Source organism: Chelonia mydas, chromosome 23, assembly GCF_015237465.2.
Source record: "Chelonia mydas isolate rCheMyd1 chromosome 23, rCheMyd1.pri.v2, whole genome shotgun sequence".
NCBI classification, from domain to species: domain Eukaryota; kingdom Metazoa; phylum Chordata; order Testudines; family Cheloniidae; genus Chelonia; species Chelonia mydas.
This window is the reverse complement of record NC_051263.2, coordinates 16,147,853-16,175,578: the sequence shown is the minus strand read 5'-3', so window position 1 is coordinate 16,175,578 and position 27,726 is coordinate 16,147,853. Positions and strand designations below refer to the sequence as shown.

General features: G+C 57.4%; 3 protein-coding genes and 1 long non-coding RNA gene across 9 annotated transcripts in view; 2 read left to right on the top strand and 2 right to left on the bottom strand.

Moving 5' to 3' along the window:
- LOC119564877 (immunoglobulin superfamily member 1-like) overlaps positions 1-27,726 on the bottom strand; it is a 967,916-nt gene that overhangs the window by 486,528 nt on the left and 453,662 nt on the right. The gene's annotated exons all lie outside the window — the stretch shown is intronic.
- LOC119564866 (immunoglobulin superfamily member 1) overlaps positions 1-27,726 on the top strand; it is a 999,687-nt gene that overhangs the window by 729,533 nt on the left and 242,428 nt on the right. The window lies entirely within an intron of this gene.
- LOC119564865 (immunoglobulin superfamily member 1) overlaps positions 1-27,726 on the top strand; it is a 798,058-nt gene that overhangs the window by 670,654 nt on the left and 99,678 nt on the right. For all 6 annotated transcript variants that reach the window (XM_043534617.1, XM_043534618.1, XM_043534616.1 and 3 more), the window contains exon 4: positions 7,993-8,283. In XM_043534617.1, the coding sequence (XP_043390552.1) occupies positions 7,993-8,283 (291 nt within the window). The remainder of the gene's footprint in view (positions 1-7,992; positions 8,284-27,726) is intronic.
- On the bottom strand, positions 3,135-27,719 carry LOC122463650. The gene is made up of 3 exons (XR_006287223.1): positions 27,530-27,719; positions 13,005-13,013; positions 3,135-3,145 (listed from the first exon to the last, which is right to left on the bottom strand). It is a non-coding gene; the product is annotated as an uncharacterized LOC122463650 (long non-coding RNA).

Here is a 27,726-nt window from a genome sequence, read left to right as displayed (position 1 = left end):
AAGAACGGGCTTGATTTTTCATTGTTCTTAAGATCCAAGGGTTTGGGTCTGTGTTCACCTGTACCCATTGGTGAGGATTCTCATCAAGCCTTCCCCAGGAAAGGGGGTGTAGGGCTTGGGGGGATATTTTGGGGGAAGGCGTCTCCAAGTGAGCTCTTTCCCTGGTCTTTGTGTAAGACGCTTGGTGCTGGCAGCCTACAGTTCAAGGTCAAGGCAAAGTTTGTACCTTGGGGAAGTTTTAACCTAAGCTGGTCAGAATAAGCTTAGGGGGTCTTTCATGCGGGTCCCCACATCTGTACCCTAGAGTTCAGAGTGGGGAAGGAAACTTGACAGCTCCTGACCTGACTGCTGCCCCACAGGATTGAACCCCGGACTTCTGGCCCCATGAGCACCAGCCCCTGTGGCACCAGCGAGAGGAGCTGCCTCAGCGCTGGGAGCATCGGGCTCCCCACGGAGCAGCCCCTGGAAGGCATCAGGTCCCACTCGCGGGCCCAGCCGGGCCGGTCTCTGCCTGGGGCTGTCAGTGGGGAGGGGGATGCTGCGTCTGACCCTGGTGCTGGAATAACGGCACTTCCAGCCCCAAAGGGTCTGTCCCCCTCCTCTCTCTGCAGCAGGGTCCCCCAGCCCCTTTTCTCTCCCCCTTTCTCCCTACACCTCCCCCGCCCTGTATTTCTATTGTATAAACCCTCAGAGTTTCCTTCTCCCCTGCCCCCCAAATCTCCCCACCCCAGGGGGGGCTGTGATACCGGAGCCTCCCAATGTCCCCTCCTGGTGGGTTCAGCCGACGAAGGCGAGTGAGAAGTTCAGGCAGCGTCACGAGAACCTGGACGAATGAACGTTGGGGGGAAAGTTGGCGAGACAGAAAGACGGGATTTGTCCAACCTGAGCGGCCGCTGGACAGACCCCATGGGCTGGGGCCCGCCTGGGACACAAGAGAAATGGGGAAGCAGAAATCTGTGACCCAAAATCGGGGTGTTGGAAACCGGCCTCATTGGTGGATAAAATATTGTGGGGACGGGCTGTGCCACCCATCACCCTTTGGGACCTGAAAGAAAGAGACTTGCTTCGCCCTCCCGGCTGCCACCCCCCATCTCCTGGGCCCCCCGGGCCGTCCGGACCCTGCTCCGCAGAGACGTCCTGAGCAGAGCGGCCGGAGAGAGGGACCCCAACGCCATCGCCCCTCCCCAGGCTGAACCCCCAACCCGGGAGGGAATGGGGTTATACTTTAACAGCAGCCGCAGCAACGCTGGCTCCAGCCCAGCTCCGCCGGGTCCTCTGCCCCCCAGGACAGTCACTAGCGTCTCCAGGGTCAGCGGGGAGACGCCCAAACCCAGGAGATTTTCCGGCTAGAGACTCGCTCCAGCGAACGGGGCCGGGGCTGGAACAAACCCCTCGTTTCACACGGCGCCTGCCACGGCTCCCTGGTTCCTGCTCTGCTGGGTCTGTCACAGCCGGTCCCAGGGGTCAATGGGGGGTTTGCCGTGGGGCTGAGCAGGCTGCGGGCTCTGGACCCCACCCCCAGCCCATGTTTAACCCTGTTCAGTGTGGGGCAGAGGCTGGGGCGTGTTCACACCTCCAGCCCTTTATTGCGTCTCCATGACACAACAGGGCCCAGAGTGATTTAGCCTCCGGCGCTTCTGGACCCCCCCACAGTGGGCGTTTGCGGGGAGCCAGCTGGGGGGAGCCAGGATTTTGGGTGAAGTAGTTTGGGAGTGTTAGGAGGGGGGTAGAGGGGAGAGGGGTCGGGATGGAGGACAGGAGTTTGAGGGCAGACAGATTTCTCCGAAAGGTCAGAGCTGGGGAGCAGGATTGTTTGGGGTGTAAGGGGGAGGGGGCAGACAGTGCCCCCCAGGAGGGAGCTGCAATTTCCACCCCTCGGCAGCTTCCCCTCTCACTTCCCCCCTCCTACTCCTGCCCCCTTAGTCCTGGATCCCCCACTTTCTTTCCCCTCAGTCTCATGCCCCCACAACACCCAACACCCCTCTCTGCCCCACATTCCCTGAGGGAGGTCGGGGATGTGTGAGGGGATAGGGGATGGGGTGGGCAGAATGGGGGAGGGGACAGGGAGACACAACAGGGGGTGAAGGGACTGGGGATAGGGGGCAGAATTGGGGGGATGGGGACCTGATGGGGGTAACGTAAAGGAACTACAGGCTGGGGGGACAGAATGTGGAAGGGGATACAGGCCAGGGAGCAAAAAGGGGGCGACAGGGACATGAGGGGACACAGGACGGGGTGCGGATGGGGGGCGGGAACATGAATGGGGGAGGGGGCACAGGACAGGGAGCTGAGGGGCCCAATGCATGAATGTCGGGGTTGGGGGGTGAAGGGCAAATGAACTGGGGAGTCAGAGCTGGGGCATCTGCTGGGTGGGGAGGAGTCTTTTCGTGGTGCTTCATTGGTCCGAACCTTTCTTCGACGGACGCTTGAGCAGGGTCAACGAGCAATAAAAAAACTCCCTCTGGAATTTTTCTTCTGAAACATTTTACTTCAAACATTCAATTTTCCCTTTTGTCGCTAACAACAAAACCTGTACCCAGAGCCTGGCGCCCCCCAAGCCTGGCACCCGAGGCAGTCGCCTGCCCCTAAATCCGGCCCTGGTGCAGAGTTTCACTGGCAGTGGCAGAAACAGGACGCGAGCGCCGGCTCTGGGCAGACTTCCCCTTTTGCGGATTTATCCACTGTGCCTTTAACAACTCAGGATCTACATTTACCCCTCTCTCGCCCCGCCACGGGGGCTGGAAACCGCAACCCCTCCCAGCCGCCCGTCCTGTCTCTGTGCCATGTCATTGAGCTAAGAACGGCATCTGCAGCGATGGTACCTGGGAAGGAGGTTGGCCAGGCCCCTCCACCCTCATGCTCCAGGGTGAGCGCTGGGCCCATGTGGGTCAGGAAGAAATCTCTGCCCCGCTCCATGGGAGAGGGTCGCTTCATTGGGGGCACTGGGGTGTGTGTGGTGGGTGCCCTCCTCTGCTCTGCTCTGAGCTGCTGCTCCAGGGAGGCTAGACGGGCCTGTTGGAAAAGGTCAGGGCAGCCTGGGCACTCTTGCAACCTCCCGAGATTACCCCGTTCCCAGCTGGTCCCCGCACGGGGCAGCTCCCATGTGGGGCTGGGAGGTGATGGGGTGGGTGGGGGGACCAGGCAGCTGCAGGAGGGGATGTGGTTTGCTGGGCGTGGCAGAGTGCTGGCTTTGCTCTGACCACGGTAGATTTGGGCTGGAGATTGCAGAGAAAGCACCTGATGGGAAGAAAGGGGCCGAGTGCGTCACGGGCTTCCTGGGGCTGCAGCCCCCGGCGCAGTTCCTCATTCCACTCGCACTCGGGCCTCAGGCTGGGTGGAGCTGGGCACCAGGGTGTTGGTGGCAGCACTGAGGGGCCCCCGACTGCCCCCAACATGGCGTCTGCTCTCACCGTCCTCTTCCTCAGTGAGTATCGGAAACAGCCAGGGCATGTGCCCATGGAGGGGGGACCTGAGACCAGGGTGAGAATCCAGTCGCTCTGGGATCTGGTCACTAACGAGCTGTGTCCTCTCCAGGCTGCTGGCTGGCCGGGCACAGCAGGGCGTGGGGAGGTGAGTATCAATCTGTGGGGAGGGTGGTAACATCAAGGACGGGGGAGGGGATGCGTGGGGTGGGGAAAAGAGGAACTGAGCCCTGAACCTTCCCCAAAACTCAACCCAAATTCCCCCCGTGAGCTCAGACCCGGCCCCGTTCTTCTGTGCCCCTCCTCCCCTGCCATGGAGTAACTAGGAGTAAGGAACCAGGTCAGTTTAAATCCCCACACCCTTTCCCAATCCGTAGGGCTCCGGGTGTAACTACTTCTGCAGGTGTGTAGGACCGTTTATCAGTGAAAGAGCCTTACCCAGTAATATCCTACATAACCTCTATTAACAATCTCCAAAACCAGACGGCACACGCTACACATACGGTGCTCACCACTCCCAATACCACAGGGGAACTTTTCTTGATGGCCGGTCAGGATCAGGCCCATCGGGGGGGCTCCAGTTTCTGCCCGGTGTCACTGGCAGAGCATTGAGGTCTGGCAGCTCTGATCTCTGGGGCTGTGTCCTGGAGTTGGTTCCCAAAGAACTTCCTTTGGGACCCCAGTTTATACAGTGAAACTCGAGCCCTGCTTAGCTATATCTTAACCAATCATGATAGTAAAATTTTACTAATCAATCCTAACAAAATTCTCTAACCAATCCTACCCCACCACCTTAATTAATTTACACCTAGCAACATGAATTATGTAACAGACAGAAACAATGAAAGAACCAGACAGAGACCACACAGATAAACAATAGGGAAGTGGGGACCATAATGACAGAACAACAATGAAATGAGGAGTTCACAACCACAGCTATTGAGAAGTGATTTCTTGCCAGACAGGACGCTGTCAAACTCCGTTTTCTTTAACCATCTCAAGATCTGTTTCTTTCTCTGACGACAGTGGGGGCCATTAGGCCGGGGTCTCCTTCTTAGCAGCCTGGTATGACATTGTTCGAATGTCCTGTAGATGGAAACTGAGGATTTGACTTCCTGCTTCTCAGCTAATGGCTGCTGCTCGGCTGCACTTTTAATCTGGCGGCAGACGAAGGCCTTCTCCTTACACGGGGTCTGATGAAGGAGACGGGAACCATCCCCTGGTTCAATGTCCTGCCCCCCACAGGCCATGAGGATCGGGCGGTAGGGGGGGCAGCACGTGGATTTTTTTCAGCTCATATAAACGCTAACAGGGCTCGTCCATGGGCTCTAGATCCCCTTGGGGAACTGAAACTTCGGGGTCAGTGCAGCTGTGGGAGAGAACCCCTCAGATCTTCCCCCGCCCCCAGATCCACCCTCAGCTCCCTCCCCTGCACTCACAGCCCCACCCCGTCCTCAAGGCCTGGGGGAAGGTGGGTCTTGTGCTACTCCTGCCGGTCACAGACTCTATTTCCAACCCCGGGGGGCGGGCGGAGGCAGGGACAGAGCTGCAGGGGGCCCACGGCTGGCCTCAGGTGGGACCGGGTGGGGGGGACAGGTGATCTCTCATGCATCTGGGTCCTGAGCTACGTATGGGTGAACCCCCTACCCCCAAGTCCCATGGGCTGGCAGTGCCAACCCTGGTAGGAGACAGACTCCTAGAGAGGCTGAACGAGGGATGGACTGAATTGGGGTGGAGGGCGGGGTGGGGGGCTGCGTCTTTCCTGTTTAACTCCTGTCTCTTGTTGAAAGCAGGGCGAGAATACCCCAAACCCCCCGTCTGGGTGAGCCCCAGCAGGGTGGTGGCGGTCGGGGGAAGCGTCACCATCCGCTGTGAGGGTTCATACCCGGGCTTGGAGTTCTTTCTGCGTAAAGCTGGACACCCGAACCCGCAGGTGCAGACGGTGCCTGATGGGACCGTGGCTGAATTTCCCATCCCCAGTGTTAGGATATAGATATTCAGGCCTGTCTGCAAAGGCCTGTACTTTAAGAATTTAGGTGTATTCTTATCACTTGGCTAGTTAGAGTTATAAAAGAAAGAATCAAAATCACTGTCTGCCAGTGTAAGGTCTTTCTCTTACTGTGACAGTCTGAGCTCCTGTTCTTAGGCTAAGGCCTTTGGCTAAGCGACAGAGGCAGCCATAAGCCGGGAAGCGACCGGTCACATCCTCACATTCCAAAGTAGTCACATTGAAAGAAGGTGCTATTGGGCTGTTAGGAATACAATCCTGTCCTGACAGTGCCTATCACCTCCTGAGAAAGGGAAGTGCCTAGAAGATGTAAAAGGAAATTGAGGTTGATAGTTTTCTGTCTGGTAAGAACTCACTTATCAATAGACACAGCTGGGAAACTCTTATGTCTTTATAGATGTAGTTGTGAAATCCCCACTTCTGTATTGTTTTGTCATTATAGTTCCCACTTTGCTATTCTTTATTGGCATGGTCTCTGTCTGGTTCTCTGATTGTTCCTGTCTGCTGTATAATTAATTTTGCTGGGTGTAAACTAATTAAGGTGGTGGGATATAATTGGTTAGCTAATCATGTTACAATATGTTAGGATTGGTTAGTTAAATTTCAGTAGAATGATTGGTTAAGGTATAGCTAAGAATATTACTATATAAATTAGGGGCAAACAGGAAGTAAGTTGGGATTCGAAAATAAGGAAAAAGGAACTTGTATTTAAGCTTGCTGGAAGTTCACCCCAATAAACATCGAATTGTTTGCACCTTCGGACTTTGGGTATTGTTGCTCTCTGTTCATGCGAGAAGGACCAGGGAAGTGGGAGAGTGAAAGAAAAAGCTCTCTAACACCCAGTGTTGGCCGGGAAGATGGAGGGACCTACACCTGTGACTATAGCTCCATAACAGATCAGAATCGCTGGTCATATCTCAGCGACCCCATCGAGATCATTGTAGGAGGTGAGGGAGAGCCCGGGCTCAGTGTCCTGACTCCCAGCCCCTCACCCATCCAGACCCACAGGGGGTCTCTGCATCGATGGGATGCTGAAAGCCAGGCTCTGCCCTGAGCCCTGGGCCCAGCAGAGGGGACCCCCGGCCGGGGAGCGGGGATGGAGTCACTGCGGGGTTCCCCAGCCAGAGGGGAGAAGCAGCGGCTGGAGATTCAGGGCTGAGGGAGGGGGGATCCCTACCCCCAGTGAGAGCTGCAGAGCAGGGGGGGCCTTTCCCAGGCAACATGCCAGTTATGGGGTGATAGGAGGAGCTGAAGGTTATACACCTCAGTGTATACTAGGGACTTGCACAGTCCCCCACAAGTCAGGGGTGGTGCTGTGCACAGAACCCAGAAGTCCTAGCCCCCATCCTCCCTGCTCTCCCCACTAGACCCCACTCCCCTCCCAGAGATGAGGAGAGAACCCAGGAGTCTTGGCTCCCAGCCCTCCCAGCAGAGAAGCCAGGGCGTGAATGGACCCTAGAGACTGGCCTGGCCTGTCACCCGCTAGGGAGCAGAGCTCTGGGTCCCCAGGGGCTGGGGTTGCTCCATGTCTCATGCTGTTAGCCCAGGGCTCAGAGGAAACTCTGGGCCCGTGTGCAAAGGCATCCAGGACCCCATTCCCATGGCCGCCGGGTCTGACCCCCCCCCGAGGCTGCGTGGTGGGGACGGGCCCCAGGACTGGGTGACGGGGCCTGCGTCTCATGGCCTGTCTGCTTCCCCCTGCAGAACCCAGCCTCCCCAAACCCAGCATCTCCCTGAGCCCCAGCTGTGGGGGTCTCCCTGGGGGAGCCGTGGCTGTCTGGTGTTGGGGACAGCGCCGGGGCGTGCGGCTGGAGAAGTGGTGGCTGGCTGGACACAGTGCTGGGCTGGGACCCAGGAGATCTGGCCCATCTCCTGGCGCAGCCACAGACTCTGTGTGATGGGAGCACGTCGCGGTTTACAAAAGTGTCCTTCCTTGTGGTGGGGCCTCAATCTTGGGGGAATCTCAGGCCGGGCACCCACAGATGGAGACACCCACCATTAGTGGAGACCTCTGCAAACACTGGCTTCAATAGTGCTGGATCCCTTGTGTTGGGGGAGCATGTAGGGCCCCCGCCATGGTCAGGGCCCCTTTGTGCCAGGCGCTGCATAAACACAGAGTGAAGAGACCGTCCCTGCCCCTGGGAGCTCAGGAAGGAAAGTGAATCTGACTGTGACTCAGGTTCCCCCTGCAGAATGGGGATAAAGACGCCTCGATGCCTCCCGGGGAGCTGACACCCTTCCTCTGTGGAGCTCAGGCCCTGCAGTGGCGGGTGCCAGAGACCAGCCCACTCTGTGCTCGGGGGGGCCGGACACAGTTAACGAGGCAGGGGCAGGGGCCACTCACGGGCGTATGAGGACCCCAAGCACTAGGGTGCCGCAGCTCGGTGTCTGTGGGGCTGGGAGCCCAGCTCGCAGGGCTGGGATTCTGGGCCGGGGACTCTGGGATCTGGGAGAGAATCTCTGCCCGGGGCCCTGGATCTGCCCATGGCTGGGGCCTGCCAGGGAGGCCGGGGCTGGGTGGGTGCCCGGGTCTGGCTCTCACAGCCTGCCTCCCGTGTGCAGATCCCAGCTTACCCAGACCCTCCATCTCTCTCAGCCCCACTGGGGTCACCGCCCCAGGGGCAGACGTCACCATCCGGTGTCAGGGGCAGGGCCGGGACGTGAGGTTCTTCCTGCACAAGGCTGGAGACCTGAACCCGCCGCGACACATGGACCCTGCTGGGGACGGGGCCGAGTTCCACATCCCCACCGTGGGCCGGCAGCATGGAGGGAGCTACAGCTGCAGCTACCGGCCCCCATCAGAGCCCTTCGTCTCCTCGCAGCCCAATGACTGCGTGCAGCTGGTGGTAGCAGGTGAGGGGCCCGGCTCCACGTCCCCGCTCCCAGCCCCATCCCCAGCCAGACCCTCGGCAGCTTGGCACTCACGGGGTGCTCAGAGCCAGGCTCTGCTCTGAGCCCAGCAGAGGGGACCACCGGCCGGGGAGTCACTGGGGGGTTCCCCAGCCAGGGGGATCAGCAGCCACTGGAGATTTGAGGCTGAGTGGGGATCCTGGCCCCCAGATGGCTGTCCGCACTCTGGGGACACACAGAGGAGTCGGGACCCAGGGGCTTCTGAGCCGGCACTGCCCCCCCGAACCCCTCATGAATGACAGTGATGATTGAAGCTGAGTTGCGGGGGCAATCACTGTCACTGTTTCAGCCCCTCCCCCTGACCTGACAGACACTGGTTCGATTCCCTCAGGGGGAACTGACCCAACCCAGCCTGGAGTGGCGCCAGCTCCCACCCACCCGGGCAGCACGGAGCCAGGTACCAGGGCCAGGGGGCGAATCACCATCAAACCAGCCCTGGAAGGCTCATGCTGCCCAAGGAGCCGCCCCCGGGGGTTGAGGGTGGTTGGGTGGGATTGGGGAAGTGACTCCTGGTGCATGAGCCCGGACACCAGGGGGCAGGGAAGCCCCTGCCCCTCCCTCCCCACCAGACCCCCAACTCCTCCGGCATCTCCTGTCCTATAGGTTGCTGCCTGGAAGCGACTGGGGGATCCCAAGAGAGGACAGGATCTGGGAGTCCTGGCTTTGGGGTTGGGACGAGCTGGGTGCCCAGGCGGGTCCTGGGGTTAGGGTTGCCAGGTGTCCGGTTTTTGAGCCGAACACCCGGTTGCAAAGGGACCCTGGCGGGACAGTTAAAAGTCCGGTTGGCGGCACCGCGGGGCTGGCAGGGTCCCTGGCTGCTGTGGCTGTGCGCGGCTCTCGGGAAGCAGCCGGCATCTCCCTCCGGCTCCGAGGCTCAGGGTGACCACAGGAGCTCTGCGCACTGGCCCCGCCCCAAGCGCCATCTCCACAGCTCCCATTGGCCAGGAACCGCAGCCAATGGGAGCTGCAGAGAGCAGCACCTGTGGACAGGGGCAGCGCGCAGAATCCCCTGGCTGCCCCTCCAGCTCCCAGACAGGCTGGTCACTTCCCGGGAGACGCCTGAGGTAAGCGCCACCCGAGGCCTGCCCCCCGAACCCCCTCCTATGAACCAATCCCCTGCCCCAGCCCTGAGCCCCCTCCCTCACCTGAACTCCCACCCAGAGCCCACACCCCGCACCTCCATCTGCTCCCCAACCCCCTGCCCCAGCCCAGAGCCCCCTGCCACACTCCCAACCCCTCGGCCCCACTCCTCATCCCTGGCTCCACCCAGAGCCCGCCCCCCCAGCCGGAGCCTTCACCCCCTCCCGCACCCCAACCCCCTGAAAATGAGCGAGTGAGTGAGGGTGGGGAGAGCGAGCTGAGGCCCCAGAGCCAGACCTGCCGGACGGGTGGGTTGGCGGCTCCACTCCCGGGACAGCGCCAGCTGCTGATCTCCCCGTCTGAGCTGCCGAGTGACTCTTCCCTTCCCCCCACAGCAGGCCCCCCGGGGCGCCCGGATTTCACCCAGGCCAACATCGCCCACCTGGCTCTGAGCGCCGAGGTCCTGCTTGTCCTGGGGCTGATCCTGGCCGAGGCCTATTACACCCACCTGAGGGGGGCGCCCTAGGTGACCGGAACTGGACGCAGCACTCCCGGCCTGCCCAGCGCCGAGCAGAACGGGACTCTCACCGCCCGTGACTCGCAGGCTGCCCCTCTCTTAATGGAGCCTAAAGCTGCCTTTGCTTTTTGTTTTGCAACGGCATCGCACGGCTGCCTCATGCTGAGGGCATGATCCACCACAACTCCCCGATCCATCTCCGCCGTGCTGCTGCCACGCCCGTTCGCCCCCACCCTGCCCTGCTACGCTTGGTTTTTCTTCCCTATGTGCAGCAACTCTGTCGGCTTTGGAACAGTTTGGTGACGGGCTGCTCCACGCGCCATGCGGCTGGCGCCTCCTGCTGGCCGTTCTGGGGAAAGGCTCGACGCCCCTTCCCGCGGCTGCCTGCCATCCCTCTGCCTCTCTCTCTTTCTCTTGCTGCAGGAGCTTCTGCTGCCTCTTCGTGACTCGGCCCTGCGGCCAGGTCACGGCGCACGTGTTCCCCCGTTCAGTCTCCCTCCGCACCACTCCGGGGATGCCATCTGATGTACTGGGGTACCACAGAGCCCACCCCTTCCACCAGCCTGGGCTCCTTCCCCCTGTCCTGCAGAGCCCGGCCCTCAAGCCTTCTCCAGCACATACACACACAGGTAAGGGACACACCAGCTGCGGAAAGACACAGACACTGAAATCAGCCCTTCATGGGAAAGCTTTCAGCTGAGGAATTGACCTGCATTCAGGTGCACACGCTCTCAGGGTGCAAACCCAAAATTGTATTGTCTTGCGCTGCAGAGAGAACTGTACTGCGTAAGCTAATTGAAATTTGCCTCCTCCCTCAATGTGGAGGAAGATATGCACAGCTTTGTCCCCCCACCCCCCAGTAATTATTTCCACAAACTGGGTTTTGAGAAAACAAAACAAGTTTATTAACTAGAAAGGATAGATTTTAAGTGATTATAAGGGATAGCAAACAGATCAAAGGCAGATTACTGAGCAAATAAAACAAACATGCAAACTATAGTTTAATACACTATAGACAGTGTAGTTACAGCCAGTAATTTCTCACCCTCAATGTTGTTTTAAGCTGGTTGCAGAGTTTCTTGAAGACAAACTTGAAGCTCCAGGTATTCCTTTCACAGGTCAGACACCTTCTAGCCTGGGTTTAGTCCTTTCTTCCCCAGATCAGTTTTCGGTGTTTTCAGCAGTCAGCTTGGGCAGGGATTCAGTGAAGAACCAACCCTGATTATCTCACTCCCCAGCCTTAAATAGGATTTACATAAGGCAGGAATCCTTTGTTTCCCAGTTTGATCCCCACCTCCTACAAGTGGAAAACTACTATCAGTCCAAGATGGAGTCCAGTATCAGGTGACATGATCACATGACCGTCCCGTGTCAAAGCAGCCATGAGTCAAGGGTGGTTTGGAGCATCCCAGGAAATGTCTGAGGAAGGTGGGGGATTAGCATCTTCAAAATCCTATTGTTCCCCCTAACGGATCATTGACCAACCAGCCAGACTCATGGCGTTTTGTGTGTGGGCGTTCCTCAGGTGCAAACATTTTTGTAATTGGTACATTGAAGTTAAGAATATTGACTGATACAGAAATGATCCATGCATACCAACAGGATAATCACGTTCAGTAAATCATAACCTTTCCAATGATATCTTACATGACCCATCTTGCATAAAATACAACTCAGTAATGCCATATTCCTATCAAAAGCAGATCCCGATGACGAATATGAAGTGCCACAACTGGGTCAGTGGGGATCCCAGCCAAACACACCAGCCTGTGCTCCGGTGACAAAACCGGACGAAAGTCTGGTGTCCCTGGGCTACTTCCTACCACAGCCTGGGGGAGGGGGGGTTCCGCAGTCCAGGGGTCCTTTGTCTCCGTGGGGTACACTGCAGAAGATAGTCCTGGCACCATGTCTCCAGGGCTGGTTTCCCCCGGGGGCAGGGCACTGCACAGCACAGGGTCAGCTCTGCATTCAGCAGCAGGCTGGAGACATCTGCCTCCTTCCCCTGTAGGGCCCTCCCTTTATACTTCCTGCCCCGCCCCAGTACTTCCGGGAAGGGGGCAGGGCACATTTGGCTCCACCCACCAGGGAAAACATAGCGGTCCCTTGCTCTCAAGTCCAGAGGGAGGCCGCTCTGCTCACTACACCGCAATTATGTGTGGAGCCTTCATTTTATCCTCCGTTTCTCAGTGTATTATGTGATGGTACGGCCAATGGATGTGCTATTTCCTATACAATCAACGGATGCTCCTTAGACTGGAGTTGCAGGATTAGCGCAGTATAGGATAGATAAGTAGGCGTGAGGAGTGTGTATTAGGTATTAGTAAAGCACGGTTAATAGCAAGGCCTACAGGCTGAGACCTGTACGATTTTAGCTTCGCCAGACTAGGCCAGAGGCTTAAGATGATTGAGTGACCTAGCAATAACCGCTAAGACCAAAGGTTACTGCATAAGATGTGCCAATAGGTGAGGATATGGGAAAATGTCTGTCCTGACTGCAGGGTACCTGCCATGCGTAGCTGCACGTGAGACGAAAAGGAACTACAAACAACCTAAGAAAAATGGGGCAGACCAATAATCATGGGGCGTGGAAGTGCAGCTAAGGAAAAGCGGGTTGACGCCTTGTGACGAAGCAGGGGATTTTCTTAGTGTTGTGCATGAGTACTGTGCGTGCCTCAGTTTCCCCTGTGTGCGGCGTGTGTAATGAGGTGGTGGGAGAGGGGGTTTGCTGGTGCAGAGGGCCAGGTGTGACCTCGCCTAGCAGCCTGGACCCCGGACAATGGCCTGGACATGATAGAACTTATCAACCGGTGAGCTGGTGGCCCAGCCTGTGTTGGGAGCCGGCCAGTTCTGGCCAGTGGGAGGACAAAGGACAGAAGAGAGAGGGCCCCAGCTATCTGTTTTCCCAGAAGGAAGACAAAGGGTGGAGGTGGGGCTGTGGGGAAGGTGAAATATGGGGGTCAGCTGGAAGGAAGTCACTTCTGGACTGGGGACAAAGAGGGGTCTGGCTGCACCTGGACTGGGACAGACCCACCTGGACTGGGAGAGACCAGCCGGACGGTGCTGAGACTGGCCAGGCCTGAGCCCCTGACAACTGCCTGGGCTGTGTCCAGACATTCAATAAACCCTCCTGTTTTACGCCAGCTGAGAGTCCCTGGGGGAGGCTCACGGTGAGAGCCAGGCGGGCTGGAGGCTCTGAGAGGTGCAGTTCCAGGAGACGGTGGAACCCAGGGCATACACCCCTAGAGAGAGTGGACCCCGAGAAAGGCTGTCAGATGGAGGGGAGTTCCTCCCGGGATCCTACAGAGCCAAGAGAGCTTGCAGGGGCCTGTGAGTCCGTGACATACCTTCATGCATAAATGGTGAGGTGGCTAAATTTGCAGATGATACAAAACTATTCAAGTTAGTTAAGTCGCAGGCAGACTGCAAAGAGCTAGAAAGGGATCTCCCGAAAGTGGGTGACTGGGCAACAAACTGGCAGATGAAATTCAATGTTGATCAATGCAAAGTGATGCACGTTGGAAAGCATCATCCCAGCTCTACATATACAACGATGGGGCCTCAATTAGCTGTTACCAGGCAAGAGAGAGATCTGGGAGTCAGTGTGGAGAGTTCTCTGAAAACTTCCACTCAATGTGCAGTGACAGTCAAAAAAGCCAGCAGAAGGTTGGGCATCATTAAGAAAGGGATAGATGATAAGACAGAAAATATCATATCGCCTCTCTATAAATCCATGGTACGCCCACACCTTGAATACCGCGTGCAGATGTGGTCGCTCCATCTCAAAAAAGATAGACTGGAACTGGAAAAGGTTCAGAAAAGGGCAACAAAAATGATGAGGGGTCTGGAAAGGCTTCTGTATGAGGAGAAATTAAAACTTTTCACCTTGGAAAAGAAACAACTGATGGGGGATCAGGTCGGGGTCTATAAAATCATGACTGGTGTGGAGGAAGTAAAGAAGGAAGTGGTGTTTACTCCTTCTCATGAAACAAGAACCAATGAAATTAATAGTCAGCAGGTTTAAAACAAACAAGAGGAAGTATTTCTTCACGCAACGCACAGTCAGCCTGTGGAACTCCTTGCCAGAGGATGTTATGAAAGCCCAGATTACAACAGGGTTCAAAAAAGAACTAGATAAGTTCATGGAGGTTACGTCCATCAATGGCTATTAGCCAGGATGGGCAGGGATGGTGTCCCGAGCCTCTGTTTGCTGGGAGGACGACAGAGGATGGATCACTTGATGGTTCCCTGTTCTGTTCATTGCCTCTGGGGCACCTGGCACTGGCCACTGTCAGCAGACAGGATACTGGGCTAGATGGCCCTTTGGTCTGACCCAGTGTGGCCGTTCTTATGTGTCAGGTGTAGTCAGAGCTACAATATCAAAGAGGGAAGAGCCAAGGGAAACCCCAGCAGGAACCATCCCGCTAGCGACGCTTGTCTACTGAGAGGCCCATCGGAGCTGAGAACACCGGGGAGGATGTGAAGAAGGCCACGGCTGTAATTGTTGCACAGGGTTTTGTAGGATTTCTCTCTGCAGGACTTTACTTAGCACTGGGGCCGGCACTCACGGCCAGGGGAGAGCCCCCTAGTGACCTCTGCCCCCACTCCCTGCAGCACAGCGCCCCAAGCAGTGCACTGGGGTATCAGGGCCAGCAGTGACGGCCAGGGGAGAATGCCCCTCTACTGAGCCCCTCCTCCTGCTCCCTGCACCATAGCACCCCCTAGTGCAGTAGTGGAGTATTGGGGCCTAATGCGTTAGAACAGGTGGGCTGGGATCCAGGACTCCTCGGGAGGGGAGTGGGGTCTTGTGACTAGAGCGAGTGGGAGGCTGGGAGCCTCTGCCTCTCTGTGCACTTCTCACAGTGTGATGAAGTGGGACTGTTCTTAATGGTTCCTCTGAATAGTGTAGGGATGCCTCAGTTTCCCCTATGCAGTTCTTAAGTATCTAGGTCATGGGGTAAGGGTGTATGATCATTGCAGAGCCCTAGAGGGCAGGTGTGTGCAGGGGTCTGGACAGAGAGAATGGCCGACACCCTATTTCCTGGCACCTGAGGGCCTGGCCCTTCCCCCCTGCAAGGAGAGAGCTAAAGGGTTGGAGAATAAAGGAATCTGGTGCCCTCCTGGCCCCGAAAGGGAGAAAGTCCAGAGGACCCCGCCTGGGCGGACTGGCTGTGGGAAGCGCACGGAGGGGCAGAGGAGGCTGACTGCTCCGAGGTCAGACCCAGGAAGGTGGAGCCGGGTGAGCTGTGTGTCCTGCAGACAGGCTGCTCTCAGAGAGGAGGCTTCCCCAGAGTCCTGCCTGGCTTCATAGGGAGCAGTTCCAGAGCATCGCCCGGGGACTCCGTGACACCCCCCAACTGCGGCCCCAAGACCAGAGAAGCTCTGCCCCACAGCCTGGCCCAGGGGCCCATTAGGGAGTGAGGGCAGCAGCTCCGCCGCTCTTCCGGGCTCGGCGGCAATTCAGCAGCGACTGCTTGGGGTGGCAAAATTGGTAGAGCTGCCCCAGGGTCCAGGGGCCCCCACTTGGCCAGGGCCCCTGGACAGACAGGCCCCATAGGCCCAGTGGCTGATCCACCACTGGTTGCAGAGAGTGCGGGGGCGATCCCTGTGTCGGTGTTTCAGCCCCTTTCCCCACCCCGACAGACGCTGGTTCTGTTCCTGCAGGGGAAACCGACATGTTCACGGTCAGTGCAGCCATGGGGAGAACCCCCCAGATCCACTCCCAAGAGCTCCCTCCCCTGCACTCACAGCCCCCCGTTCCCAAGGCCTGGGGAAAGGTTGGTCTTGTGTGACTCCTGCCGGTCACAGACTCTATTTCCGACCCAGGGCGGGGGGCAGAGCTGCAAGGGGTCCACTGGTCAGGCTCCCTGGCTGGCCTCAGGTGAGGTGGGGCGGGGCAGGTGATCTCTCATGCAGCTGGGTCCTGAGCTATGTATGGTTGAACCCCCTGCCCCCGAGCCCCATGGGCAGGCAGTGCCAACCCGGGTAGGGGACAGACTCCCAGAGAGGCTGAAAAAAGGATGGACTGAATTGGGGTGGAGGGGAAGCAGGGGGCTGTGTCTCCCCTGTTTAACTCCTGTCTCTTGTCGACAGCAGGGTGAGAATTTCTCAAACCCACCATCTGGGTGAGCCCCAGCAGGGTGATGGCTCTCGGGGGAAGCGTCACCATCCGCTGTGAGGGTTGGCTCCCAGCCCTCCCAGCAAAGAACCCAGGGAATGAATGGACCCTAGAGACTGGACTCTGTGTGATGGGAGTTCGTGGCAGTTTTCAAAAGTGTCCTTCCTTGTGGGGTGGCCCCAGTCTTGGGGGATCTCAGGGTATATAGGGTCCCAAGAACGAGGGAGCTGAGGCGCGGTGTCTGTGGGGCTGGGAGCCCAGCTGCAGGAGGGGATGTGGTTTGCTGGGCGTTGCAGGGAACTGGCTTTGCTCTGACCGCGGTAGATTTGGGCTGGAGATTGCAGAGAAACCAGCTGATGGGAAAGAAAGGGGCCGAGCAAATCACGGGCTTCCTGGGGCTGCAGCCCCCGGCGCAGTTCCTCATTCCGCTGGCACTCGGGCCTCAGGCTGAGTGGAGCTGGACACTGGGGTGTTGGTGGCAGCGCTGGGGGGCCTCCCACTGCCCCATCATGGCGTCTGCTCTCACCGTCATCCTCCTCAGTAAGTATCGGAGACAGCCAGGGCGTGTGGCCATGGGGGGCGGGGGGGATCTGAGACAAGGGCGTGTGGCCATGGGAGCCGGGGGGGATCTGAGACGAGGGCGTGTGGCCATGGTGGGGATCTGAGACCAGGGTGTAGGATCCAGTTGCTCTGGGATGTGACCCCTTAACACCACTTTTCTCTCCAGGCTGCTGGCTGGCGGGGCACAGAGTGGCGTGGGGAGGTGAGTATCAGTCTGTGGGGAGGGTGGTAACATCAAGGATGGGGGAGGGGGTGCGTGGGGTGGGGAAAAGAGGAATCGAGCCCTGAACCTTCCCCAAAACACAACCCAAACTCGCCCTGTGAAGACCCGTCACAGTTCTCCTGTGCCCCGACCCCATGGAGTAACTAGGAGCCGAATCTGGCTCCCAGGCTCTGACAAAGAAGCCAGGATTTGAACCGTTCACTGGTTCAAAGTTCTGCCCCTCCCAGGCTGTGAGGATCGGCGGGGGGGACACCTGGATTTATTTCAGCTCATACAAACGCTAACAGGGCCCCTCCGTGGGCTCTAGATCCCCTCGGGGAACCGAAAGGTTCCCGGTCAGAGCAGCCATGGGGGAGAACCCCCCAGATCCACCCCTGCCCCGAGATCCACCCCGAACCGCTTCCTACCCTGCACTCACAGCCCCCTGTTCCCAAGGCCTGGGGGAAGGTGGGTCTTGTGTGACTCCCGCCGGTCACAGACTCTATTTCCAACCCCAAGGCAGGGGGCAGAGCTGCAAGGGGACTACTGGTCAGACTCCCTGGCTGGCCTTAGGTGGGGCCGGGGGGACAGGTGATCACTCATGCAGCCGGGTCCTGAGCTACGTATGGGTGAATCCCCTGTCCCCAAGCCCCATGGGCAGGCAGTGCCATCCCTGGTAGGGGACAGACTCCTAGAGAGGCTGAATGACAGATGAACTGAACTGGGGCGGGAGGGAGGCAGGGTTGGGGTGTCTCCCTTGTTTAACTCCTGTCTCTTGTTGAAAGCAGGGCGAGAATTTCTCACGCCCACCGTCTGGCCCAGCACGGTGGTGGCGCTCGGGGGAAGCATCACCATCTGCTGTGAGGGTCGGTACCCGGGCATGAAGTTCTTTCTGCGTAAAGCCCTGGGCCTAGTAGAGAGGACGCCCGGCCGGGGAGCTGCAGAGCAGGGGGGGCCTTTCCCAGCCGACATATCAGTTAGGGGTGACGGGCGGAGCTGAAGGTTATAAACCTCAGTGTGTAGTAGAGGCTTGTACAGTCCCCTACAAGTCAGGGGTGGTGCAGTGCACAGAACCCAGAAGTCCTGGACCCCATCCCTCCTGCTGTCACCCCACTCCCTTCCCAGAGCTGGGGAGAGAACCTGGCTCCCAGCCCTCCCAGCAGAGAAGCCAGGGAGTGAACGGACAATGGAGACAGGCTGTGATGAAGTGGGACTGTTCTTAATGGTTCGTCTGAATAGTGTGGGGGTACCTCAGTTTCCCCTAGGCAGTTCTTAAGTATCTAGAGGGTGGGGTAAGGGTGTGTGATCATTGCAGAGCCCTACAGGGCAGGTGTGTGTGCAGGGGTCTGGACACAGAGAATGACCAGCCCCCTGTTTCCTGGCAACTGATGGCCTGGGCCCTTCCCCACTGCAAGTTGAGAGCTAAAGGGTTGGAGAACAAAGGAATCAGGTGACCTCCTGGCCCGGGAAAGGGACAAAGCCCAGAGGAGAAGGAGGGGCTGGAGGGAGTTTCAGTTTGGGGCTGGTTGGGACATGGAGTGAAGGGCAGACACGGTTGTCTGGCTCACTGCCCCCTAAAATGGACCCAGCTGAAGGGTCCCACTCTCTGCACCTACAAGCTCTGTTTTAGACCATGTTCCTGTCGTTTAATAAACCTCTGTTTTACTGGCTGGCTGAGAGTCAAGTCTGACTGCGAAGTGGGGGTGCAGGACCCTCTGGCTTCCCCAGGAGCGGAGCCTGAGCAGATTCGCTGTGGGAAGTGCACGGAGGGGCAGAGGATGCTGAATGCTCCTAGGACAGACACAGGAAGGTGGAAGCTGTGTGAGCTGTGTGTCCTGAAGACAGGCTGCTCACAGAAAGGAGACTTCCCAGAGTCCTGACTGGCTTCATGGGGAGCAGTTCCAGATCTTCACCCAGGGAATCCGTGACAACTGGTGGTAGCAGTGGGATCTACTGCACCCCATGGATGGCACTTCCTGCAGTAAGTGACTGGGGAGCAGGATTGACGAGGCGTGCTGAAAATTCAGAGAGAGATGGTTTCTTGGGGCGGTTAACCCCTGGGAGTGTGTGACCAGGGAGAAGGACTGTGGAGTAACAGGGTCCCCTGGGGGATTGCAGCGAGCGGTCCCAGGGGTGGAGAAGTCTGCAGCTCGACCCTGGCAAAGAGGTGGTGACCTCGAGAAGGGCTGACACACGAGGGGTTCTCCCTGGAAACTGTGGGGAGCTGAGAGCACACAGGCCTGTGAGTCCACAACAACTTGGGAAGAGCAGAGTGATGGTCTGTCACCATCTCCTTAAGAAGGACATTGTAACCCTGTGCAGAAAGAAAGGGTAGATCATTTGAAAGTTCACCAAAGCAGAGTTAATCGTGCAGCTGGAGGAGGATGACCGCTCTAAGGAACAGATTCCTGACCCGAAATGGGGCTATAGCAGGATCTGGGAGCAGCTGGAGTGGGAGCCAGGCATCCCCAAGACTCCTGTCCCCGACCAGACGAGGGTCTTCACGATCGGGTTCCCCATCGGGGGATCGGAGACGGACGGGATTGGAGCTGAGTCCGAGAGAGCAAGAGGACTGTGAGAGACAGCGAGAGCCCGAGAAAGAGCTGCAGAAGCAACAGCAGCATGAGCTGGCGGTGGGGGAGCGGAGAGGCCTAGGGGACCTCCCAGGGGTGAGTGGGGATAGATCCCGGGGGGCCAGTTCCACAGGGAACCTCGAGACTAAATTGCTGTCCTTGGTTAAGGAGGGGGGGATGTGGATGCCACCTCACTGCCTTTGAGCAGGCTGGCGATTTGAATGAGGGGGACCCTGCGGAAAAGCCCCGGTGTGTAGCTCCCTTGCTGGGTCCCAAGGCCATCGACTCCGTCATCCATATGGGTGGGGTGGTGGACAGGCTCCCACTCCTGACCCCAACCTATATTTCTGTGATGGAGTTTCCTGGGGCTAGGCCCCTCGGACCCCCAGTGGGAGCGGAAGGTGATGGTCAATGGGGAGACATTCCTGGGCTGATGAGATCCGGGGACAGAGAGAACTGTTGTCAGGCCCTGGGTATTGCAGCCTCAGATGCTGAGGGGCTGTGTGAGCTGGGTGAGGGTCCCAGGGATGAAGCCCCTCGCCCTGCCTATGGCCCAGATCCCTGTGCAGAGCCAGGAGGGGTCAGGCTGGCTGGCCATTGGGGTGCTCCAGGACACCAGCTGCGAGACCCTGTTGTGGGGTGACTGTGTCTCTTTGGGACAGGATCCAGGCCGTGCTCCTGTAACTGCCAAGGGTTTGAATTTGAATCCAGGGAACAAATTAGTGGAGAGGGAAATGGTCAGTGAAAATGCAAATGACCTGGCTGGCAGCAGGGAGGAGCGGCTAGGCTTAGGCTACCTGCCTGCCTGTAACCAGATGTCATGGAGTGTGGGGGAGTCCAGGCCCTGCACCCCTCTTCCTGGGATTCACTGAGACTCTCAGCCAGCCAGTAAAACAGAAGGTTTATTGGACAACAGGAACACAGTCCAAAACAGAGCTTTTGGGTAGAACCAGGACCCCTCAGTCAAGTCCTTCTGGGGGAGCAGGGAGCTTAGACCCCAGCCCTGGGGTTCCCTTCATTCGTCCACCCAGCCCCAAACTGAAAACTAAACCCCCTGCCCCCAGCAGGCTCTCTCCTGCAGCCTCTGTCCACATTCCTGGGCAGAGGTGTTACCTCCCCCTCCCCCTCCTGGCTCAGGTCACAGGCTCTCAGGTCTCCCATCCCCAGGGCACATTCCCAGGTCAACACTCCCCCCTCCCTGCTGTGTCACATCGTCACATCTTTTCCCCCCTTCGAGACTGAACTGAGCGGGGTCACTGTGACCAGTGACCTGGGGAAGTTCGGGGACCCCTTTCCGGGACTGCGCATCTGCAATCAGGTTGGCACTTCCCTTCACATGGACCACGTCCATTTTGTAATCCTGCAGGAGCCGGCTCCATCTCAGGAGCTTGGCGTTGGCTCCTTTCATCTGGTGCAGCCAGGTCAGGGGAGAGTGGTCGGTGTACACAGTGAAGTGTCGCCTGAAGAGATAGGGCTCTAGTTTCTTGAGGGCCCACACCATGGCCAGGCACTCCCTCTCGATGGCCGCGTAGTGTTGCTCCCGGGGTAGCAACTTCTTGCTCAGGTACACAATGGGGTGTCTCTCCCCCTTTTCATCCTCCTGCATTAACACCGCCCCCAGTCCTGTGTCTGAGGTGTCGGTGGACACCACAAAGGGCTTGTCAAAGTCTGGGTTTGCCAGAACTGGGCCACTGACCAGAGCCTCTTTCAGCGCCCAGAAAGCCTCCTGGCACTGCTCGGTCCAGACCACCTTGTCTGGCTTCCCCTTCTTGCATAGCTCAGTGATGGGGGTGAGCTATGGCGCTAAAGTGGGGTACAAATCTTCGGTAGTATCCTGCCATCCCAATAACGGCTTGGACCTGCTTTTTGGTGTGTGGAGCGGGCCAGTCTCTGATCACCTCCACCTTGGCTGGTTCCGGCTTTATGCGGCCGCTCCCCACCTGATGGCCCAGGTAAGATACTTCCGCCATCCCCACCTTGCACTTCTCCGCTTTTACAGTCAGCCCAGCCCCCTGGAGTCAGTCCAGCACTTGTCTAACCTGGGACACGTGGTCCTCCCAGGTCTGGCTAAAGACACAGATGTCATCAATATACGCCATGGCAAAACTCTCCATCCCCCTCAGTAGCTGGTCCACCAGGCGCTGGAAGGTGGCCGGCGCTCCCTTGAGGCCGAAAGGCAGGGTCAGGAACTCATAGAGCCCCAGAGGGGTGATAAAGGGCGATTTCAGTCGGGCATCTGCATCCAGCGGCACTTGCCAGTAGTCCTTTGTAAGGTCCATGGTGGTAAGGTACCGAGCTCCTCCCAGCTTGTCTAGGAGCTCGTCAGGCCTGGGCATGGGGTAGGCATCAGATACAGTGATGGCATTGAGCTTCCGATAGTCCACACAGAACCGAACCAACCCGTCCTTTTTGGGGACCAGCACCACGGCGAGGCCAAAGGGCTGGCAGATGGCTGGATCACCCCCACAGCCAGCATGTCCCAGACCTCTCTTTCCAGGTCCTGAGCAGTTTTCCCTGTGACTCGGAAGGGGGAGCATCTTATCGGCGGGTGCGACCCTGTCTGCACCCTGTGGACAGTCAGATTAGTGCGTCCAGGCTGTTTGGAAAACAGCTGTCGGTACGGATGCAGCACCCCCCTGACCTTAGCTTGCTGGGCAGGGGTTAGCTGATCCGAGAGGGGAATTGTTTCCAGGGGGGAACCAGCTCTGGTCCCAGGGAATAGATCTACTAAAGGGTCATCTCCCTGCTCCTCCCACTGTCCACACACAGCCAACGCCACATTCCCCCTGGCATAATATGGCTTCATCATATTCACATGATACACCCGGCGGTGGTGCGCCCGGTTCGACAGCTCCACCACATAGTTTACTTCATTGAGCTGCTTGACAACCTGAAAAGGGCCTTCCCAGGTGGCCTGTAGTTTGTTCTTTCTCACGGGGATGAGAACCATCACCTGATCCCTGGTGACGTAGCCACGGGCCCGCGCCGTGCGATCATACCAGACCTTCTGCTTCTTCTGGGCTCTGGCCAGATTCTCCCTGGCCAGGCCCATGAGTTCAGCCAGTCTCTCTCGGAAGATCAGGACATACTCCACGACTGACTCTCCATTGGGAGTGGCTTTCCCCTCCCACTCGTCTCTCATCAGGTCCAGGGGGCCCATTACCCTCCTTCCATATAACAGTTCAAAAGGCAAAAATCCGGTAAACTCCTGGGGAACCTCCCTGTACGCGAACAGCAGGGGAGTTAGGAACTTGTCCCAATCCTGCGGGTGCTGGTTCATAAAGGTTTTCAGCATCATCTTTAGCGTCCCATTGAACCTCTCCACCAGCCCATTGGACTGGGGGTGATAAGCTGAGGCCCAGTTGTGCCGGACCCCACATTTCTCCCACAAGCATCGGAGCAGGGCCGACATGAAGTTGGACACTTGGTCTGTCAAGACTGCCTTGGGGAACCCCACTTGGCTGAAAATGGTCAGGAGCGCATCTGCCACTGTGTCTGCTTCAATGGAAGCTAAGGGCACTGCCTTGGGGTAGCGGGTGGCAAAATCTACCACCACCAGAATGTATTTCTTCCCCGACTGGGTCGTCTAACTGAGAGGCACCACGATGTCCATGGTCACCTTCTGGAAAGGCTCCTCTATGATGGGCAAAGGTCTCAAAGCTGCTTTCCCCTTGTTCCGGGCCTTCCCCACTCTCTGACCAGGGTCACAGGATCGGCAATACTGCCGGACAGTGGTAAAGACCCCAGGCCAGTAAAAGTTCTGTACCAACCTCTGCCGGGTGCGCCGGATTCCCTGGTGCCCTGCGAGGGGGATGTCATGGGCCAGGTACAGTAGCTTGCTGCGATACTTCTGGAGGACCACCAGCTGCTTCCTGATACCACAGGACTCCACTTCCCTTGGGGGAGCCCATTCTCGGTACAGGAACCCCTTCTCCCACAGGAACCTCTCCTGGCAGCCTCTCCTCATGGTCTGTGAGATCATGCCAGGTCCCTGAGCTTCCGCAAGGAGGGATCTTTCCTCAACTCGGCCTGGAACTCAGCGGCTGGGGAAGGGATGGGGCCCGGTTCCCTCTTATTGGCCGGGTCTGAGGCCTCAGCCTCTCTGAGCCGTGCCCCTCAGCACTCCCTCTCCCTCAGGGTAGGGTCCTGCACCTCTGGTGTGGTACCCTTCCCAAGGTCAGGGCGCAGTGCCCCTCACCGGCTCTGGCTACGGGTCACAACCAGGGCAGTCTGGGGCTTGCTTGGCCAGTCCTCTAGGTCTCCTCCCTTCAAAACCTCAGTGGGAAATGGTGGTGTACCCCCACATCCTTGGGGCCCTCCTTGGCCCCCCATTTCAGGTGTACCCTTGCCACAGGCACCTTAAATGGAGTCCCGCCCACCCCCGTCAAGGTCAGGTAGGGGTTGGACACCACCCGATCTGGGCCACCACCTTGGGCCGGGACAGCGTCACCTCCGCGCCCGTATCCCAGTATCCATTGACCTTCTTCCCATCCACCTCTAGGGGAACAAGGCACTCTCTCTGGAGGGACAGCCTCGCGCCCACCCTGTAAACCGAGAACCCTGAGTCCAGAGCATCCAGCCCTTTGGCGGAGCTGGCCTGGGGTACTCTTCCCTCCTGAGCAGGTGGTAAACTGGCAGCCACCCTTGCCTGGGCCGTCTGCCCCTCGTCCAGCTCGGTCCCTCCCCAGTTAACCATGGGTAGGTTGGGTCTGCTCAGTCTGTCCCTGAGCCTGGAGCACTGGGTCCGTACGTGGCCTCTCTGGCCACAGTGATAGCGGCTCAGGTCACGTTGGTCCCCTCGAGCGGGTCGGAGAGGCCCGACGCCAGGCATTCCCCTTTGGAGGGGGTTCTCCCTATTTCCCCTCGTGGGAGGTCCCAGGGTGACTCTCTCTCTGCATCGGGGGGGAGCCTGTTATTTTGGGACTCCTCCCGGCTACCCCCTGACCGACTGTTCACAAACTTTTTTGTAAGTTGCAATTTTTGAACAAAAAAACTTCAAATCCAGACTCCAGCGAGAAACTGTTGAATTGGAATTCATTTGCAAATTGGATACAATTAACTTAGATTTGAATAGAGTGTGAGTGGCTAAGTCATTATGCAAGGTAACCTATTTCCCCTTGTTTTTGCCTAACCCCTCCCCCATCCTCAGACGTTCTTGTTAAACCCTGGATTTGTGCTGGAAATGGCCCACCTTGATTATCATACACATTATAAGGAGAGTGATCACTTTAGATAAGCTATTGCCAGCAGGAGAGTGGGTTTGTGGGGGGAGGTATTTTTTCATGCTTTGAGTGTATAAAAGATCTTCTACACTTTCCACAGTATGCATCCGATGAAGTGAGCTGTAGCTCACGAAAGCTTATGCTCAAATAAATTGGTTAGTCTCTAAGGTGCCACAAGTCCTCCTTTTCTTTTTGCAAATACAGACTAACACGACTGTTTCTCTGAAACAGTCCCAGGGGTTAACCGCCCCCTGAAACCATCTCTCTCTGAATCTTCAGCATGCCTGGTCCCCGTCAATCCCCCTTCGTTTTACTGCTCCCCAGTCACTTACTGCAGGAAGCGCCGTTCACGGGGTGCAGTACATCCCACCTCTACCACCAGTTGTCACAGAGTGTGGGGGAGTCCAGGCCCTGCACCCCTCTTCCTGGGATTCGCTGAGACTCTCAGACAGCCAGTAAAACAGAAGGTTTATTGGACAACAGGAACACAGTCCAAAACAGAGCTTGTGGGTAGAACCAGGACCGCTCAGTCAAGTCCTTCTGGGGGAGCAGGGAGCTTAGACCCCAGCCCTGAGGTTCCCTTCATTCATCCACCCAGCCCCAAACTGAAAACTAAACCCCCCGCCCCCAGCAGGCTCTCTCCTGCAGCCTCTGTCCACATTCCTGGGCAGAGGTGTTACCTCCCCCTCCCCCTCCTGGCTCAGGTCACAGGCTCTCAGGTCTCCCATCCCCAGGGCACATTCCCAGGTTAACACTCCCCCCTCCCTGCTGTGTCACATTGTCACACCAGACCCCTGGGGCTGGGTGGGACAGAGAGATGCTCCCCCCCCCTTTGCATGCTGGAGCGGGGAGGGGCTCAGGCTGGCTCTGATGCAGTGAGGAAAGCAGCGAGCTCGCTGCCTACCCCCACTGGGACAGCAAGGGCAGCGCTGAGCACAGTGGGAGCTGAGACCCCAGCTGAGTGGGGGGAGACACAGGCAGGGCAGGGGATCTGTTGGGAGTGGCAAGGTGCTGGGTAAGGAAAGTTTGGATGAGCCTAGGCAGCCTTGTGAGCTGATGGCTGTGTCTAGTCAGCAGGGTGGGAAGGCGCGGAGAGTGGAAGATGAGTGTCCCTGGACCTTACCTGTTACCTGGGTGGAGAATTGTGACGGTGAAGGAAACGTGCCTGGGTCTGTCAGGGGTATTGACTTGCCTATGGAGGGAGGTACCTTGATCTCCAAGCAGTTATCTGTGACCAGCCTTGTGTGCTGGAACAAGGGGAATGAGATCCCAAGCTGTGTGTCTGGTAAAGAAGAAAGTGTGTCCTGCTCTTCTTTGTCTGTGGAGCAGACAAAAGGGGCCTTGCAGCCTATGATGATTGAGGGTTGTGCAGTTGTCTCAGAGTTGGTTCTGGATTCAGCTCAAGCCCAGGAAGGGAATGGTCCTAAGTTTGCGTCTGCTCGGGAGAATGGCCCTGTAACTAGGTCACATCCAGTTAGTGTCTATGTAAAATCCCAGAGCCCAGACAATTCAGGTGCTTGTATTTTGCCTGTTGCTAGTGTGTTGTTGGGAAAGGGTGTAGCAACTCTGTCTAATCAGGTGAGATCCTAGCCAGGGCACAAGGAGAGCATGAAGGTGATGTGATTGTGTTACCTACTAAGGGTGCGGAAACCTGTTGCAAGAAGGAAAAGATTCCTGAACTTGTGTGTGGCAAAGGGAAGGAGAATGCTTCTGACCTTTTATCTAGGAAGTCTGTAAGTTTGCCTTAAAGAGGATTGTGTAGGAATCTGCCAGATGGGCCAGAGGTAAATCTGGATGTAAGTGAGACCCAGAAAGAGTCTGTTGTTGCTCAGGAAAGTGTCCCTCTAGAGCAAACCCTAGGTGAAGAGGGTAAGAGCAGAATTTCTGTGAGGGGTGAATTGTTGCATAGAAAAGCCCCTCGGGAAAGGAATCCTCATGGAGTCTTTGCAAGCAGTTTACTGCAACTGAAGGGTGTGAAAGTGATTTAATCAAGAAAGTTTCAGTTCCTAACAGCCAGAAATTTTCTGTTGTGAATGGATCCACTGACTTTCCTGTTGAAGGATCCAGTGTGGATAGCTTTGAGAATGTCTCAGATGAAGTGAAAGCTGTTAAGAAAGTTAAAGCGTCCTCTAACCAAGTGGCTGTGTTTGGCCAGCTTGTTGGGGAGAAGATCCAATCCCAGTTTGACCCTTGGGGGTTTTGGGGTGGCCAAAGGGCACGGGCCACATAAACCTTCCCACATGCGGCCTGCGAGTCATATCAACCACCCCCGACTTAAGGGAGGGCGTGAAACTGGAAGGGCCTGGTGTAACTCCTACCAAGGAATGGGAGAGATGCTGGGACATCCATGGGAACGTTGGTAGTTTCGAACTTCCCCAGGTCACCGGCTAAAGTGACCCCGCTCAGTTCGATCTCGAAGGGGGGAGAGATGTGATGAAGTGGGACTGTTCTTAATGTTTCCTCTGAATAGTGTGGGGGTGCCTCAGTTTCCCCTGTGCAGTTCTTAAGTATCTAGGTGGTGGGATAAGGGTGTGTGATCATTGCAGAGCCCTAGAGGGCAGGTGTGTGCAGGGGTCTGGACACAGAGAATGGCTGACATGCTGTTTCCTGCCAACTGATGGCCTGGGCCCTTCCCCCCTGCAAGGTGAGAGCATAAGGGTTGGAGAACAAAGGAATCAGGTGCCCTCTTGGCCCGGGAAAGGGATAAAGCCCAGAGGAGGAGGGGCTGGAGGGAGTTTCAGTTTGGGGCTCGCTGGGGACATGGAGTGAAGGGCAGACGTGGTTATCTGGCTCACTGCCCCCCAAAAATGGACCCAGCTGAGGGGTCCGGTTCTCTGCACCTACAAACTCTGTTTTAGACCATGTTCCTGTCATCTAATAAACCTCTCTTTTACTGGCTGGGTGAGAGTCACGTCTTACTGAGAAGTTGGGGGGCAGGACCCTCTGGCTTCCCCGGGATCCCCGCCTGAGCAGACTCGCTGTCGGAAGCGCACGGAGGGGAAGAGGATGCTGAATGCTCCGAGGTCAGACCCAGGAAGGTGGAAGCTGTGTGAGCTGTGTGTCCTGCAGACAGGCTGCTCACAGGAAGGAGACTGCCCCAGAGTCCTGCCTGGCTT